The 16373-nt window shown below is 41.6% G+C and overlaps 1 protein-coding gene across 1 annotated transcript in view; it reads left to right on the forward strand.

Moving 5' to 3' along the window:
* Positions 1 to 1202: 1202 nt before the first annotated feature.
* The window catches only part of LOC143021106 (uncharacterized), an 85173-nt gene continuing 70002 nt past the window's right edge, over positions 1203 to 16373 (forward strand). Inside the window, exon 1 of the mRNA XM_076178391.1 lies at positions 1203 to 2017. Within this exon, the coding sequence (XP_076034506.1) occupies positions 1961 to 2017 (57 nt within the window). The 5' untranslated portion in view covers positions 1203 to 1960. The remainder of the gene's footprint in view (positions 2018 to 16373) is intronic.

Consider the following 16373-nt stretch of genomic DNA (forward strand, 5'->3'; position numbering starts at 1 on the left):
TTTCTTTCCCTTTTTAATACGTAAATGGCCATAGAGGACGTGACACTTAAAGAGATTGTGAGAATCAACACCGTGTGAGATCGAAACCTTTATTGGTACGACGTTTCGCTTGTTACAGCTTTTTCAAGTACAGACATATGGCAAACACTCTGAGTACATATAGGCCGATAGTTCAAGTCACCAATCCCAGCCTTCCTTACTTCCTTCTCTCCCACCTTACTGAATTAATCCCCGCTCCTCCTCTTTCTTATCCTCCTCTTTTTTTCTCTCTCTCTCTCTTTACCTCCTCGTCCTTCTTCCATCTGATTATCTTTCTTTTTTTTCCTCATCTGTTTTATCATCTTACATCTATCATTCTGTTTGCTTTTCTTTCTCTTCCCTCTCACCCTATTTGTCTTCCTCCTTCTTCGTCACGAACCACTTCCTCCTTCTCCTCCTCCTCCTCCATCTTATCATCCTCCGTCTCCTCCTCTCACCTGGCCTAGCTCCACTTCCTCCACAACCACCACCACTACTATCATCAGTAATAACAACAACAACTACACCACAACTTACAGTAAATCCTTACAACCACCACAACCACATCTACCAAGAACAAATTCACTATTCCCATAACCACTTTTACCAACAACAACAACCACCACCACCTATCTGCCAAAAACAACTTTAATGTCCCCCAACCAACACTACTACCACCACCAACCACCACCACCAATTCCATCACTGCTGTCACTCAGTTACCCTCTCCTTCCTTGCCACAGCCTTCTGACACTCCCACCTCCTCCTCCTCCTCCCTCTGGCACCTATTCCTCCTCCTACTCTATCCGCCTCCCGTTACCAAAATCATCTCTTCCTCATCCTTATCCTCATCCTTTTCCTCATCCTATTCCCGTCAACTGTCACTTCCTATATCCTGCTCCATCTCCTCCTACGTTGTCAACACCATCTCCTCCTCCTCCTCCTACTCCTACACAAGCCCAATGTTATATCATCTTCCTCCATTTCCTCTTCCTCCTCCATCTCCTTCTCACCCCGTCTTCTTCCTCCTCCTTCTCCTCCGCTTGCAGATCCCAACTGCCTTCTACTCTTATTATACTACACCATTGTCATCTCCTACTCCCCGTGCTCCTCCTCCAGTCCTCAACGCTTGACCCTGTTGCAGACTCCTCCTCCTCCTCCTCGTCCTCCTCCTCCAACGAAGGCGGTGGCGGCTGCAGAAGTCTCCTCCGAGTTCCCGCTATTGTCGCACATCCCTGCGGCCTGTCAGGAGGGTCTTGGAGCTCCTCTCCAAATCCTGACGAAGGAGGAACCCTATCAGGTGGTCCACTCGAAGATGAGGTGACGCTGGCGTCTTGTGCACGGAAGAGACGTTATTGACCTGACCTGACACCGCCACGGAAGTGCTAGAGGTCGCGGGATCTTCTCTCCCACCCCCCTATTCCCCCAAAACGGCACACTTAGTCAATATTAGAACCTAATTCCTGTGTGACTTTACCTAATTCACCTTTACTACCTCCCAAACTTCTTCCCTCATCTCGTGTTTTGGGATCGTGTGTATTGTGAGCGTTCCTGGGGATGACCAGGACTTAAGTTATGGGTGCTTCTCAAAGTCCTCTCACAGACTATCTCACAGAAAACGGAAAATCTAAGACCTACTCGTGCCATCTGATATACATCGAAGACGACAACGAACTGACGAATTGATATCCTTCGGCCTATAACAGCAACAACACCAGCCGTCACAAATGGCCATGGACGAGACGAATTGTTATAATTATTTGTGAGAATTGTGTGATTTTTGTGTATGTGTGTGTGAGAAATGATCAACTGCACATCAACAAACATGCCTCGGAGTGATCGGAATGGCTAAGCGTCAAAGCGGCAAGACTTCATTTGTGTCATAGTGTTTTGTTTTTTTAACTTATAAAACTAAAAATATATATATTTACATACAGCGAAAATGAAGTTGATCATACTTCTGTCGATACCTATACATCTGCTGGCGTACCATTTAAGTGTAAGTATATTTGTTTATATTCATTCACATAGAAATACTAACATTTTTATTGTCATGTCAACAAACGTTCATTATCAACAGACAAAAACACGTTTTCTTTGGTGATTTCACTTCAATTACAGAAAACGTTTTTATTAAGGAACCAATCATAATCCTTTCACAGGAGGACAGTGCAAACAAATACTGTCTACAGAATTTCATTCATGATGAGGAAATATGCAATATTTTCATGATCTCGGTCCAAAATTCTTTTGTTTTCATTCATTTCATTTGACGATGATGAAAAGGGTTCCCGGGCAGGGCCCAAACAGCTGCGAGGCAAAATTCTCGCTTGTTTTTATTAATCTTTTTAGGGTGCACATGCACGCACTCACACACACACACTCACACGCAGTCACCCACGCACACGCTCATACACACTCACGCATGTAATATAAGAACAAACAAAAAAACGCGTGCGCGCGCACACACATACATACAGACACTGGAACAATCCATGAATTAATTTTTAAATATGGTAATTGGAAATTAAGGATATAGACCAAGGTGGAACTATACATGTATTTGACGCTAGGTATGATGAATTAATGAGAAGGAGAAGGACCCAACAAGTATTGTTCCTTTCCTGTATACTACAATTACTGTCAATTAGGTAAATTCAATATACACTAGCATAAGCGCGCGCATGAACGCCCAGGGTTGAAATTATTTCAGAATCGCTGCAATTCGAGTCGCAACTCCGACTCTCGTGGGCGGGGAGTTGGGGGTGTGTGTACGTGTAAGGTCATAGCATTACCCATAGATCGGTTATACGAGCTCTGAGCTCTCTTCCGGGAGGGAAATAGCTGTCGATCACGAGTCCAACACGTGATCCAAAGACCAAGGTGAATCACACACACACACACACACACACACACACACACACATATACACAGGAGAAACACAAGAGGACATGGAAAGAAGCTTAAAAGGACAATTATACAAGGGACCTGAAAAAAACAGCTTTCCACACAGAGTGGTAATTGTATGGATCACATTGGATGAAAAAAACACTGTGCAAACACAATACAAGAATTTAAGAACAAACTGGATATGGAGAGATACAAAGACGGGACACCACGAGCTTAGCTCCCCTTTCCCGTAATATACAACTAAGTAAAAACTAGGTAAGCAGGTAAACACACACACACACACACACACACACACACACACACACACAGACGCAAATATAAAATTTCAGATCGATGCAAACAACGGACAAAGGTGTTGAAGAAACTGTCTTTGTTTGCTGACAGGTGGACAAGAACTGGTCACAGACAACAAGTGATAAAAGATAAGGACCTGAAGGATATCAACAAACACAAGTTTTACATACAAGTGCATCAACTTTTTTTGTACTTTTGTTTTTACCAATTTGTGCTGTACTGCATTTACAATCCCGATAATGGCAGGTGTGACTATTTTCCCTAACTGGTTAGATTTTGTTGTTATTCTAAAAGCTTGCTAGTTTCTCTCTTGTCTCTCTCGTATATTTATGAAAAGTGGCCTACTAACACTACGATGTTGATGATGATGATGATGATGATGTTGATGATGGTGATGATGGTGGTGGTGATGATGATGATGATGATGAAGATGATGATGATGATGATGATGATGTTGATGATGGTGATGATGGTGGTGGTGATGATGATGATGATGGTGATGATGATGATGATGATGATGACGATGTTATTATAAACTGTAGTTTACAAGAACTTCATGATGATATAGATAATGATGATGGTGATGATAGCGATAATAATGGTAATTAATCTATCCAACCAATGTACTAAAATATCTATTTGGCACGTGGCCAACCACTGAGCGAAAGCGTACACCTAGTATTGGGTCGCGACCCCTGCTTTGAAGAGCCTTGGCGGCACGCTAGGCATTTCTCGCTAGCATGCTACTTGCTTTTGCTACTTAGTCTGGGTAGGAACGACTTCAGTAACGATTTTTTTTTTCAAATTTCCATATTTGTCAAATTACTCTTGCGTCATATAGTTAGAAACTGAATGACGAACTAAGAGGGAGATCTAGATCATTCTAACCGAAGTTGTTTCTACTCAAACAAATTAGCAATAGCAAGTAGCATGTTAGCTTAGTGTGCCATCACCTCAAGCCCTACTGATGAGAACCTAAGGAACACAAAGGAAGAACAAACAACAGCAGGCCTACTGGCCCTAACGAGGCTGTTTGTGTTAACTAAACTACATTACAGTTAAGGAAACAGGGCAACTAGGCTATAGAAGATGAACTAACACTACTGCTATCACTATCCCATCCAATTAATCCAATTGCGATTAAATGTCTGGTTGTCATATCTTTTATTGCAAAGGATAATATTTTATTTGCGGATTAGATTCCAAGTATTTATCTAAGCGATTTTTAAATTTTGTTATTGTGTCACTTTCAAGGACAGTGGAAGGTAGCGGATTCCACACGTTGACAACCCGGTTAAAGAAGAAGTGCTTACTTTCGTTCGTAGGGAATCTTTTGCCAATTACTTTGAAATCGTGGCGTCTTCTTGTATTTGATTGGTCTAATAAGAAGTAATCTTTGACATTAATGTTGTCAAAGCCTTTGAACATTTTAAAAACCTCAATCAAATCTCCTCGCATTCTTCTTTTTGAGAGGGAGAATAAGTTTAGGTTTTTGAGTCTTTCTTCATACGGCAGATTTCTCAGCCTTGGTATCATTTTGGTCACTCTCCGTTGTAATCTTTCTAGTTTGTTAATATTTTTCTGGTAGTATGGGGACCAAAATTGTACAGAGTATTCGAGATAGGGACGGACCAAGGAATTATAGAGGTTTAGCAATATTTTTTCCGATTTATTTTCGAAGACTCTTCCGATGAAGCCAAATAATTTGTTTGCTGTTTTAACAACTTCTGAGCCGGGATTCCACGAGCGTAGATCCTTTAACTGCATTTGAATACTTTCATGTAGTTCAAAATCAAATACAATTAAGCTGATAAAAAAAATTCACTTGAGTTTCACCATTACTGAAAGCCGTTACTGTCCCCATTGGGTAATAGGGGTGGTGTGTGTGTGTGTGTGTGTGTGTGTGTGTGTGTGTGTGTGTGCACGCATGCGCGTCTGTGTAAGGTCAAAGATCCAGGAAGAGACATTGTTTAATATCACGAGTCCATCACGTGATCCAAGACCAAACTCACAAGTGCGCGCGCGCACACATACACACACACACAGTGCACACATACACGCTCACGTGTACACACACATCGCACACATGCACATACGCTCACACACACACACAGTGCTCACACACACACACACACACACACACACACACACACATACACACATGCTCACGTGTACACATACATAGTGCACATGTACATACATAGTACACATGTACATACGCAATCCGGTGGCGGATTGGTAAGGCACTGGCCTCACAAGCCGGAGAACCGGGGTTCGATTCCCCGGACGGGCGGAGATAAGTTGGGTTTGTCTCCTTTCACGTGTAGCCCCTGTTCACCTAGCAGCGAATAGGTACGGGACGTTAGTCAAGGAGTTGTGACCTTGCATTCCCGGTGTGTGGAGTGTGAGTGGTCTCAGACCTACCCAGAGATCTGCTAATAATGAGCTCTGAGCTCACTGCCGTAGGGTGGTGTCTGGCTGTCTCGAAAAGAGGCTGCAGCAGATCCGAGGTGAATACACACTCGCATACACACGCACATACATATTGAAGGAAAAGTTTGAACAGACATTTCTAAAAAAGATAATAAATAAATAAAATAAAAATGGACTCCGTCTTACCTGACAAGAGCTAGTAAAGAATATAAAATAATGAATGAATAAATCAACAAACAAAAGTAACAACAAAATAATAATTCAGCAAAACAAAATAAACTAATAACAACAAGCAAATGAATAAATAAATGAATAAATAAATAGATAAACAAGTGCACAGGCAAATGAATTATAGATTATAAAAAATAATTAGAAACAAAAAGAATAGAAACAATAAATCAACAAAACAAAAAATAAACATTTAAACAAAAACAAAAAACGAAGAAACAAATAAATGTGCAAACAAACAAACAAAGTGAAACTGGAAGAGGAAACATGCACTATTATCAAAAGACATTCTGTCTAGCAGTCAAAAAAAAAAAAAAAAAAAAAAAAAAAAAAAAAAAAAAAAAAAAAAAAAAAAAAAAAAAAAAAAAAAAAAAAAAAAAAAAAAAGGGAGTAAGTTCTAATCGTTCTCGATACGTTATCACTAGCCTCAATGATGAACATCTGACCATGAAAGTATTCCTGGGCCCAGCAGCTCCTCTTAGCCCGTCGTCCTCTGGGCCTCTAAGTTTAGGGTCTGACGCCACGGCAAGGCGACCGGTTTGCCTTTGTCTTGTTCGCGCCCAGCAATCGGTCCTGTCAGTCGTCAACCACACTCTATCACACCCCCACGCCCCCACGCCCACCCCCTGTGGAAGGCGTTGAATTTTATGATAAGCTGGGTTTTTTTTTCTTTTTTTTTTTTTTTTTGCTCAGAGTGTGATGTATTTTTCTTCTACTATCCCGAGATTTGTTTTGACAAGATATGGTATATATATTTTTTGTAAAAATATTTTTTCTTTTTGCCAATACAGGAGTAAGTGCACACGACCTCACAAAGGCCTTAACATGGTTGATACAAACAAGGTCATCATATTAAGACAACAGGGCAGGACTCGCAATAATGGATTTAAACTGGACAAATTTAGATTTAGGAAAGAAATGGGCAAGAATTGGTTTACTAATAGGGTGGTCAACGAATGGAACAGACTCGGTATTTAACCATGTAGTGAGCGCTGAAACTATCAGTTGTTTTAAGAAACGGTTAGACAACTTGATGGATGGTGGATGACAGTTGGTAATGGCCATGCAACTACCTAATGTAGGCCTCATGGTCTCTTGCACTCTCCTTTATTCTTATCTTCTTATGTACAATTTGAAAAGAAGAATCACTCGTGAAAATATAATATTTGAGCAAGTATAAAAAAAAACATTAACACAATTTTTTTTTTGTAAAAATATCAAAACTTGATGACAATGAAAATTGTTAATAAATTCGTAGACTTTACTGTATAAACCCGTCTCACACAAAAATTTTACAATCACTCTGTAATCCCAACTCTGATCTACGTATCTGATCCAATTTATAGATTGCACAAGGAGCAATAGAGAGATCAACGCTTCGAAAAAAATGGTAGACAGGAAGAGGGCTATTGTGTACGATAGAAGGCTGGAATGTGTGTACACATATACACACACACACACGCACATATTTTATATATATATACATATATATATATATACATATATATATATATATACATTTTTTATCCCACAGTCGGAAAAAGGAGACACTAATGTCGAACGTTCTGTATATTTCGATCACCAACTGTGACCCTCTTCCGACTGTGGGTTAAAAAGTTTATTTTACTAATGTGCCACGACATTACTTTATTGTGATATAATATATATATATATATATATATATATATATATATATACATATATATACACGCGCACACACACATACACATACAACACACACACACACACACACACACACACACACACACACACACATGAGGACTTCTTCAGAGTACTCTGAAGCCTGGTAAGGACGAAACGTCAGTAAAAAAAACTCCAACAGTTCCCTGTGTTGACCTCACCACCCTATCACTCATCTGTCTCACATGCATCAAATATAGATTTATGTGTGTGCGTGGAGGCGAATAAGAAACAGAAATGGAACTGGACAGAACAAGTTGCCAAAAAGGATGACAGCAAATAGAACAAGTGTGTAATTGATCGGACGCCATGAGATGGAGAAAGAGACCAGAAAAAAAGGGGGCTGGAAAGAAGAAGAAGAAGAAGAAGAAGAAGAAGAAGGAGAGAGAGACGTGGCAGAGCTTGGCACAATCGTGCGACTCCAAGATAAGATTGAGTGAGGCCTTTGTTCGGTAGTGGACTTCGACAAGTTGAAGATTCATAATGGCAGGATATAGATTAGGTGTCCATGTACAGTAATGGTATCTCTCTCTCCTTCACACACACACACACACACACACACACACACACACACACACACACACACACACACACACACACACACACACACACACACACACACACACACACACACGAAAAAAAAATACTCTCTACCTTTTATTTCACGGTGACCCCAAGCACAAATCAAGGTCATGGTGGATGAGTTGACAAATCAACTCCATCTTGCTCTAAGGAAGAGTCCTGGGGAGAGAGAGAAGATACGATCCATTGATGCAAGTAATGCCCCTGGAGGTGGAATCTATATATCTAAATAATCAGCATGAGAGGACGGAGCCCTTATTGTATTTGTAGGACGTTTGTCTATCAAGTACATATGTCGTTTCTTTACGATAGATTTCTCGGCAACTGCAAATAACATACAAATAGAATCTATATGTTAACATCCAATATACTGGGAAAAAGGAGATTAAAAACAAACGTCGTGCGTAGTTAGAATGCTGTCCATTATTGAGTTTTGTTAATATTTCAACACAGTCTACTACCAAATGCGTAGTTTTTATTTACAAAAAAGTAAAGTAAAAATAAATCAATAGATAACTTTATCAATAGGTATACAAATAAAGAAAATAAACACAGAAAAAAAAATTGATCAACTAATTATATTACTAAATTGAGTGAACAAATACAGATACATTGATTAACGAAATAACTAAATAAATCTATAAACATAAATAGATAATTATATTCGCGCCAAACACGCAACCCGACTTACATCATCACTCAACTGATCGTCTTTCTTGAAATCCCACGGGGGAAGACGCCCAGAGCGGCCGCTCACCACCCTCAGTCTCTACATCATGACAATGCCCCCGACGGTCCTATTTATAGTAACAATTTAAGCTCGATTATCTCGTTACTTATACTCTCTTTCCTAAGGTGCATTTACCCAATTCTTCTGGAAGTGAACATGCAATAACATTTATGACTAAGACACGCCATAGGTAAACATAGGTTTGATATTGTTTCATTAGATCCTCTTCTTAATGTATGGGCACTTAATCTAATTTGTTTATTATGGTTGTCATCAGAGTACTACTTAAAAGCTTAATGTTAATTTTCATCAAGTGGCTTTTGTTTGAAAGTGTAAATCAACAAATGTTGTAGAAATACAGATTTCCTGACATGTTTCGTTCAGGATTTTTATTAAATATTGAGGGACACACATACGGACACAGATAGATAGAATGATAGACAGCAAAACACGAGAAATACTCATGCAATATAAGAAATGTGAAGAAGGAGGCAGGCAGACAGGCACAGACACACGGGCATAAGAGAGTGTGTGTGTGTGTGTGTGTGTGTGTGTGTGTGTGTGTCCCAACGTTGCGTGTATACGTAAAGCACACTCCTGATTGTTGATCCCAACAACACAACAAATTCGAAGAAAGTGGATTATCTCAATTTATGAATATTACAGTACTTGAACAAAAGTTCTCAACATCTCCCTCTCCCCCCCCCGCAACACATTTTCCATTTAACCCCTTCAGGATTCGAACCCCTCCCCCAACCGCACACACCACTCGTAGGACTAACTAGAACTGAATAGATAATCGAGGTTAAGTCTAATCCCCAACAAACAAAAAACCTAACGAGGAGCAGAAGCGACTACAGTCAGTGATGGAAACTGGCGGGGGACCTTATACCTACTTCTTGCTATCCATTTTCTATGTTCAGCTTCTTTATTAATAGACATTTATTCTAATTTCAAAGGACGAGTCTTGACTTTAGCCTTAGTATGCACCTACTTCTCATTTTATTTTTCTAACTTCAACATTTGTTAGTACCAATATGACTATGAAAAAATATATTATCTTCTATAATTATCGACCTAAACAAAAGCCTATATCTTATGAACCCTCCCACCGCTGGCGCGCGCGCACACACACACACACACACACACACACACACACACACACACACACACACACACACACGCTCGTCACGTTCCGTCCCGCCTCTTGGTCCAATTTTATGACCCGCCGAGGTCACATCAGGTCAACTTGGGCAAATCTCTCATATGACACTTTATCAATCTGCGGCGACGCGTGAAGAGAGCCCCGCGGGCGGCGGCTGTCGAGGTGGCTGTGTCAGCGACGGCGGCGGCTATGGAGAGGCCCACAGGGGCTCTTGACCCTCCTTCACGTGGGGCCCGATGACCAGGGCCCCTTTTCGTTGCATATAGTACGACGGGGGCCCCTTTGAGTTTTATCCAGGGCCCTGAGGTCCCTTTCTAGGGGCGACTGGGATTGGTAAGATTGGAGCCCTTACTCTCAACCTGAGAACCGGAGTCCATATGGGAAGGTATTTGTACTTTGATCGTAAATAAGATAAAGAGATAACTAATATGAATAGATACATAAACACATACATATCAAATGATAATAAATCAATAATCATATACATACATATACCAAATGCTTTCCCCCCCTCATAAGAGAGGGATAAAAAAGAAAAGCATAAAAAACACTCCCACCCATTCCAACCCTATCACACTCCACCCCCCTCCACCCTCTTCCCTCCCTCTTATCTTGGCACCTCCTGGATGACGGGTCATCCCTGCATTTTGTCCACTGCCCTGGGTCAGAAGCAGTGTCATATAAACAAATAAATAAATCAATAACAGTTCAAGATCTGGTGGCTTGTTCATCTTCCTCTCACGGCCCCGAATCGTGTGGATCAGTTAGTTTCCAGACCTCGAACCTAACGATGGTATTCTTAAATCAAATTCTTTCCTTAAATGAATCTTTCCTTATATAAAATCTTACATAAACCCTCGGAAGGGAAAGATTTATGTTTAAGGAATACCACCGTAAGATTCTTACAGTGGTATTCTTAAAAAAATTCTTTCCTTATATAAATCATATATCAATCCTTGGAAGGGAAAGATTTATGTTTTAAGAATACCACCGTAAGTCTCCTACACTGGAAGACCAGGCAAATGAGGTCTCCATTTTGGAACCCAAAACCCGGGCCCCCTTTCATGTTGCTCTCAACATTCAGGGAGAAAGACTCTGCAGCTGTGGACAATCTACTAATGCAGCAGAGTAGTTCGCAAATGGTTATGAAGTCTTCGCGTAGGCCGAACCACTCGGGCCAATTTGCTTGTAAACGTGTTTATACAAACATGAAACGTTTGTGTTTTTCTCCGTTTCGTTGAAGTTGTGTGTGTGTATGTGTGTGTATTTACCTAGTTGTATTTTACGGGAAGGGGAGCTATGCTCGTGGTGTCCCGTCTTCATATCTCATTTTATCTAAACTATTTTTAAATTCAAGTATTGTTTTTGCACACACCACTTTCTCATCTAACTTGTTCCAACTGTCTATTACTCTGTGAGGAAAGCTGTTCTTTTTCAGTGTGTGTGTGTGTGTGTGTGTGTGTGTGTGTGTGTGTGTGTGTGTGTGTGTGTGTGTGTGTGCGCGCGTGTAGTGTGTGCGTGCGTGTGTAGTGTGTGCGTGTGTGAGCATTTACCTAGTTCTGCTTCATAGCCAAAATCGTGTTCACTGCATCCCGTCATTTATCTAATAGTCTAAAAATGTCCACCGGGTGCTTTGACCTGTGTGTGATTCACCATGGTCTTGGATCACGTGTTGGACTCGTGATCGACAGCTATTTCCCTCTCGGAAGAGAGCTCAGAGCTCGTATATGACCGATCTATGGGTAAGGCTGTGACCTTACACGCACATACACACACACAACTCCTCGCCCACGAGAGTTGGAGTAACGACTCGCAGCGCAGCGATACTGAAATTATTTCAGCCCTGGGCGGGATTCGAACCCGGACCGCCGTAGTGGCGGCCAGGAACTCTACCACCGCGCCATCGAGTGTGTGTGTGTGTATTCACCTTGGTCTTTGAATCATTTGTTGGACTCGTGATCGACAGCTATTTCCCTCCCTGAAGAGAGCTCAGAGCTCGTTTGACCGATCTATGGGTAATGCTATGACCTTACACGCACACACACACCCAACTCCCCGCCCACGAGAGTTGGAGTAACAAACCGAAACGCAGCGATACCGAAATAATTTCGGCCCTGGGCAGGATTCGAACCAGGTACTGCTGCACCTCCGTACTGGCATCCAGTACTCTAACAACCGCGCCACCGAGTTACTGTGTGTGTGCGTGCGTGTGTGTGTGTGTGTGTGTGTGTGTGTGTGTGTGTGTGTGTGTGTGTGTATATTTGTATACAGCCAGGTCAGGCTGTATATAAACTGGATCATTTCCATACAACAGGTCACAGTTAACTTAAGGGATTATTACATTGGGCTTTACCATCGACGACATTTGAAAGTTCTTATGAATAAAAACGAGTTCAGTTACAATATTTCATTGTTCAAATCTCCAAATATCAAATTATCTTTCCTATACTGTTGAAATGTTCTTAGAGAAATCTAGGTTTCTCTAAGAGAAGACATATTCTAGTAATTCAAATGGAGGTTGGAGGTAGAATGTCGGAGGAAAAATAGCCCAGTGTGATAACCAACGTTCCCTCTGTGCGCATGTGCGCGCGTACATGTTTTATAACTAGCGCGCATAAAGAAAAATGTGCCCACACAAAGTTTTCAAATTATATTAAAAATCCATTCAGTAAAGAAGTTCCTCCTAAACATCAACTTATAAATTCTCTACAAAATATGGTTACTTGCCAACCATCAGACCAATAATTGATTTTTATTTCGTTCTCTTCTAACTTTAGCGTTTACATTGCGTATTTGCTTAAATGATCAGATGGTGAGTCGCATGGATGCGCACATACTTTTCAGCGTAGGCAAACTTATCGCACAAGCAAATTTATGCGCACAATCACAGAAAAATAATAATAATAATAATAAATAAATAAATAAGAATAAATAAAATAAAATAAAATAAATAAAAATAAAATAAAATTAGAGGGAACATTAGTGATAATCCTTTTATCCAAAACTACTCATTGACCGACACGAAATCAATCCATGACGTGGCAGACGGGCCAGTCATGCGACTCCTGGGCATTTCGGAAGAGGCACAAGACCCCGAATATCCAATAACAAATCATGACTTAACACATTTGCCGTTGTTGTCACGGGCTGTGGTTTACCGGCACTTCTATCTTTGTAGACCATCTCGTACTACTGTCCTTCTTCACATGTGGAAAGACAAAACGATCTTCCCATGTTTGTCCAAAGATAGATGAAACATGACGAAACATTATGGGAATCGGCTAGCAATCTGTTGTCGATTTTCATAATGTTTCGCCATGTTTAACACACTATTCATCATTGAGACCTCAAACTGTTTGTAGCCTTTATGCCTCACGTTGTCCTCGAGAGGCTCCTGTAGGGGTACAGATTCCTCGTTCAGAATTAATGACCAGCTTCAACTCCGACTTGTGTGGCTTTGAGACGACGATTGTTTTCGAGGGTACAACAGTCAGGTCAATTTGTTAGTGCCACACACTTGGGGATTCCTAGTGGTAGTAGAAGTTTAAGACCTAGTAGCAGCAGCAGCAGCAGCAGTAGTAGCAGTAGTAGTTGTTTACTCTTGTTGTTTTTGTTAATTCGCAAGGCAAAACTTCTGTCCTACTACCTGAGCGGCCACATCGACTTTAGGGTGAGGTGGGGCGGCCTCCGACAGCTTGTGAGTGGGTATGAAGTCTTTTGCTTCCACAGGCAAATCATTTAGACCCTGGACTATGGTAGCACATTGTTAAACTAAGCGTATATACACACCATGAGCTTTCAAATGCATCCGTTAAGACCAACAAACGCTACATGAGAATAACCCACAACAATAAACACCCACAAACTTTCGAATCCGGCTGTACACAACATCGCATAGCCTACCACAACATACCGACCATACCAACAAACCTAATTGATCCTGACAGCTAGACGTGATGCAGCATAGAATGCTGTCAACCAGCATACACACCTTATCATGGCACGCCTTGGCACTGCAGATCACTTGGTCCACAGTGCCCTTCTGGCACTGAAGACTTGGTGCAAAGACACTGCCCTGTGGCACTGCAAGAGACCACTCATTAAAGTGTTTAGACTTCATGTTGTCCACTGCAGGACCTCCTTACTGTCCCCTGGAGAGACGATGCAGCTTTGGTACCTATTTACGGTGTTACGACGTTGCATAAGACTTCTAAAATTAACAAAATATTGACCCAAAAATTTAAACAAACTAACTATAATCACTATTCCTGACATTACTCTTCTACGATGAAAAAAGGTCTAATCTAATAAAGCTAGATTTATTGTATATTAGTTTGACAACCTCAACGCTGAGAATGATTTTGAAATTCAGGTGATAACTTACCCCATCGCGAAAGACGGGACGCCACGGAGAATGAAATCGTCTGGCGGCAAACAGAGGGAGGGGGTCAGGACCGTCTGGTATGCCATAGGTAGAAACAATACTGACAATCACATCATCAATGAAAGGCATAATCTTCCTGCCGAGGAGGAGGGAGGAGAGAGAGGGGGAAAATGAGGGAAAGTTGCAGAAGAGGAAGGATGTAACAAGTCATTTTTTTCAGGAGAGGTAGAGGAAGGAAGGGGAGATGAGAAGAGAGAGGAGGAGATAGAGTGGAAAGGAAAGGAGAGATAGAGAGAGGAAGGGAAGAGAGAATGAGAGAAGAGGGCGAGAGAGGAGAGGGAAAAGGAGAGGAAAGAAAGACAAGGGTAAAGAGAAATGAGGGAAAACGAGAAAATGAAAGAAAAGGGGAGGAGGAAGAGAAGGAGAAGGAGAAGGGGAAGGGGAGAGAATTTATTGAAAAATTAGGTCACACGAATGAATTTGCTTAGACGAGTAGGGGGATGGAACGGGTGGGGGGGGAGCGGTAAAGGGTCCAAAGCTTAAAAAGAGAGTAGACAGAGCATGGTAAAGAGGCAGAGGAGAGTAAAGATAACACGGAGAAAGAAGAAGAAAAAGAGAAAAAGAGAAGAAGATGAAGAAGAAGAAAAAAGAAGATGAAGAAGAAGAAGATGAAGAAGAAAACGAAGAAGAAGAAGAAGAAAACAGTGTTGCTGTCATCGGGAAGCGGGTGGTTTATCTAAACTGCGAATTTCTTAGTCACACAAGATCTTGGTTGCCGGGTTATCGCCGTGACCAGTTTATTTATCTTCCCTTGAGGATGGCAGGGGGTGGCTCTGGGACCTTCAGGAGGGGTCTGGGTGCTCTGAGAGGTTCTAGGAGGTCCTGGTAATGTTCTGGGTGGATCTCGGAGGTATTGGGGGTCGTTCTGGGTGGTTCTGTGTGTTCTGGGAGGTCCCGATGATGTTCTTGGTGGTTCCTGGAGGTTCTGGGGGAGTTCTGGAGACTTCTGGCGAGGTACTGGCGAATATCTGGGGAGTTCTGGCGACGTACTAGTGAGGTTCTGGGGGGTTCTTGGGTGGTTCTGAGGAGTTCTGGACTAGTTCTGGAGGTTCTGGTGTACTTCTGGAGGTTCTGGTGTTGTTCTAGGGGTTCTGGGAGGTTCTGGTTGGTAGCGTCATCCGCGGATGATTCCTTCGAGTTCTTCGAGTTCTTCGGGTGTTTCCACTTGTAAAGATTCGAGTCCTCGTGGACAGACTCTTCAGGGCACTTCGTCCTTGAAACTTAAGAGTGGAGGTTCACCTCTTGAAAACATGGACAGATGGTTAGATAGATATATAGAAGGGGACGAAATATAATAATAGATAGATAAAGGGAGATGGAATATAGTCCGCGAACTTCAGTGTTAGTCAAAATAATACGTCTACAGCTATTTGGTGTCTATATATATATATATATATATATATATATATATATATTATTTAAGACAAATGAGAGAGAATTGGGTGGGGAAGGTCAAACGAAGATGTGTTGGGAATAGAGTTTATTGCCCTAACGTTGCGACCAACTTGGTCTTCTTCAGAGGACTTGCTGCTCTACAATCAGACCACAAGTCTTATACTCGTAGTGAGAGGGAACCCGTCAAGCTATGAGTAGATGTATCAGATTTTCCCTTTGGCTACTGATTTAATTACCAAGACACTTGCTGCTTGTGAAAGGCATGTAAATCCACCTCTGTCGTTGTAGTTTTCCCTGGTGACGATATGTGCAGCTTCCACAGTTTTTCTCATCTTCTTCTCAAGTCCCTCGTGTAGAATTTCCACGCGGCTCCAGTCAGGACAATGCGGACACCTACCTGACTGGAGCTGCTTGTCTCATCACCACAAACCCAAGCATGAGACATAACCCCACAAATCAAAGCCGAGACAAAA

This window comes from Oratosquilla oratoria, chromosome 41 (genome assembly GCF_046742065.1).
Source record: "Oratosquilla oratoria isolate Oo_2021 chromosome 41, ASM4674206v1, whole genome shotgun sequence".
NCBI lineage: Eukaryota > Metazoa > Arthropoda > Malacostraca > Stomatopoda > Squillidae > Oratosquilla > Oratosquilla oratoria.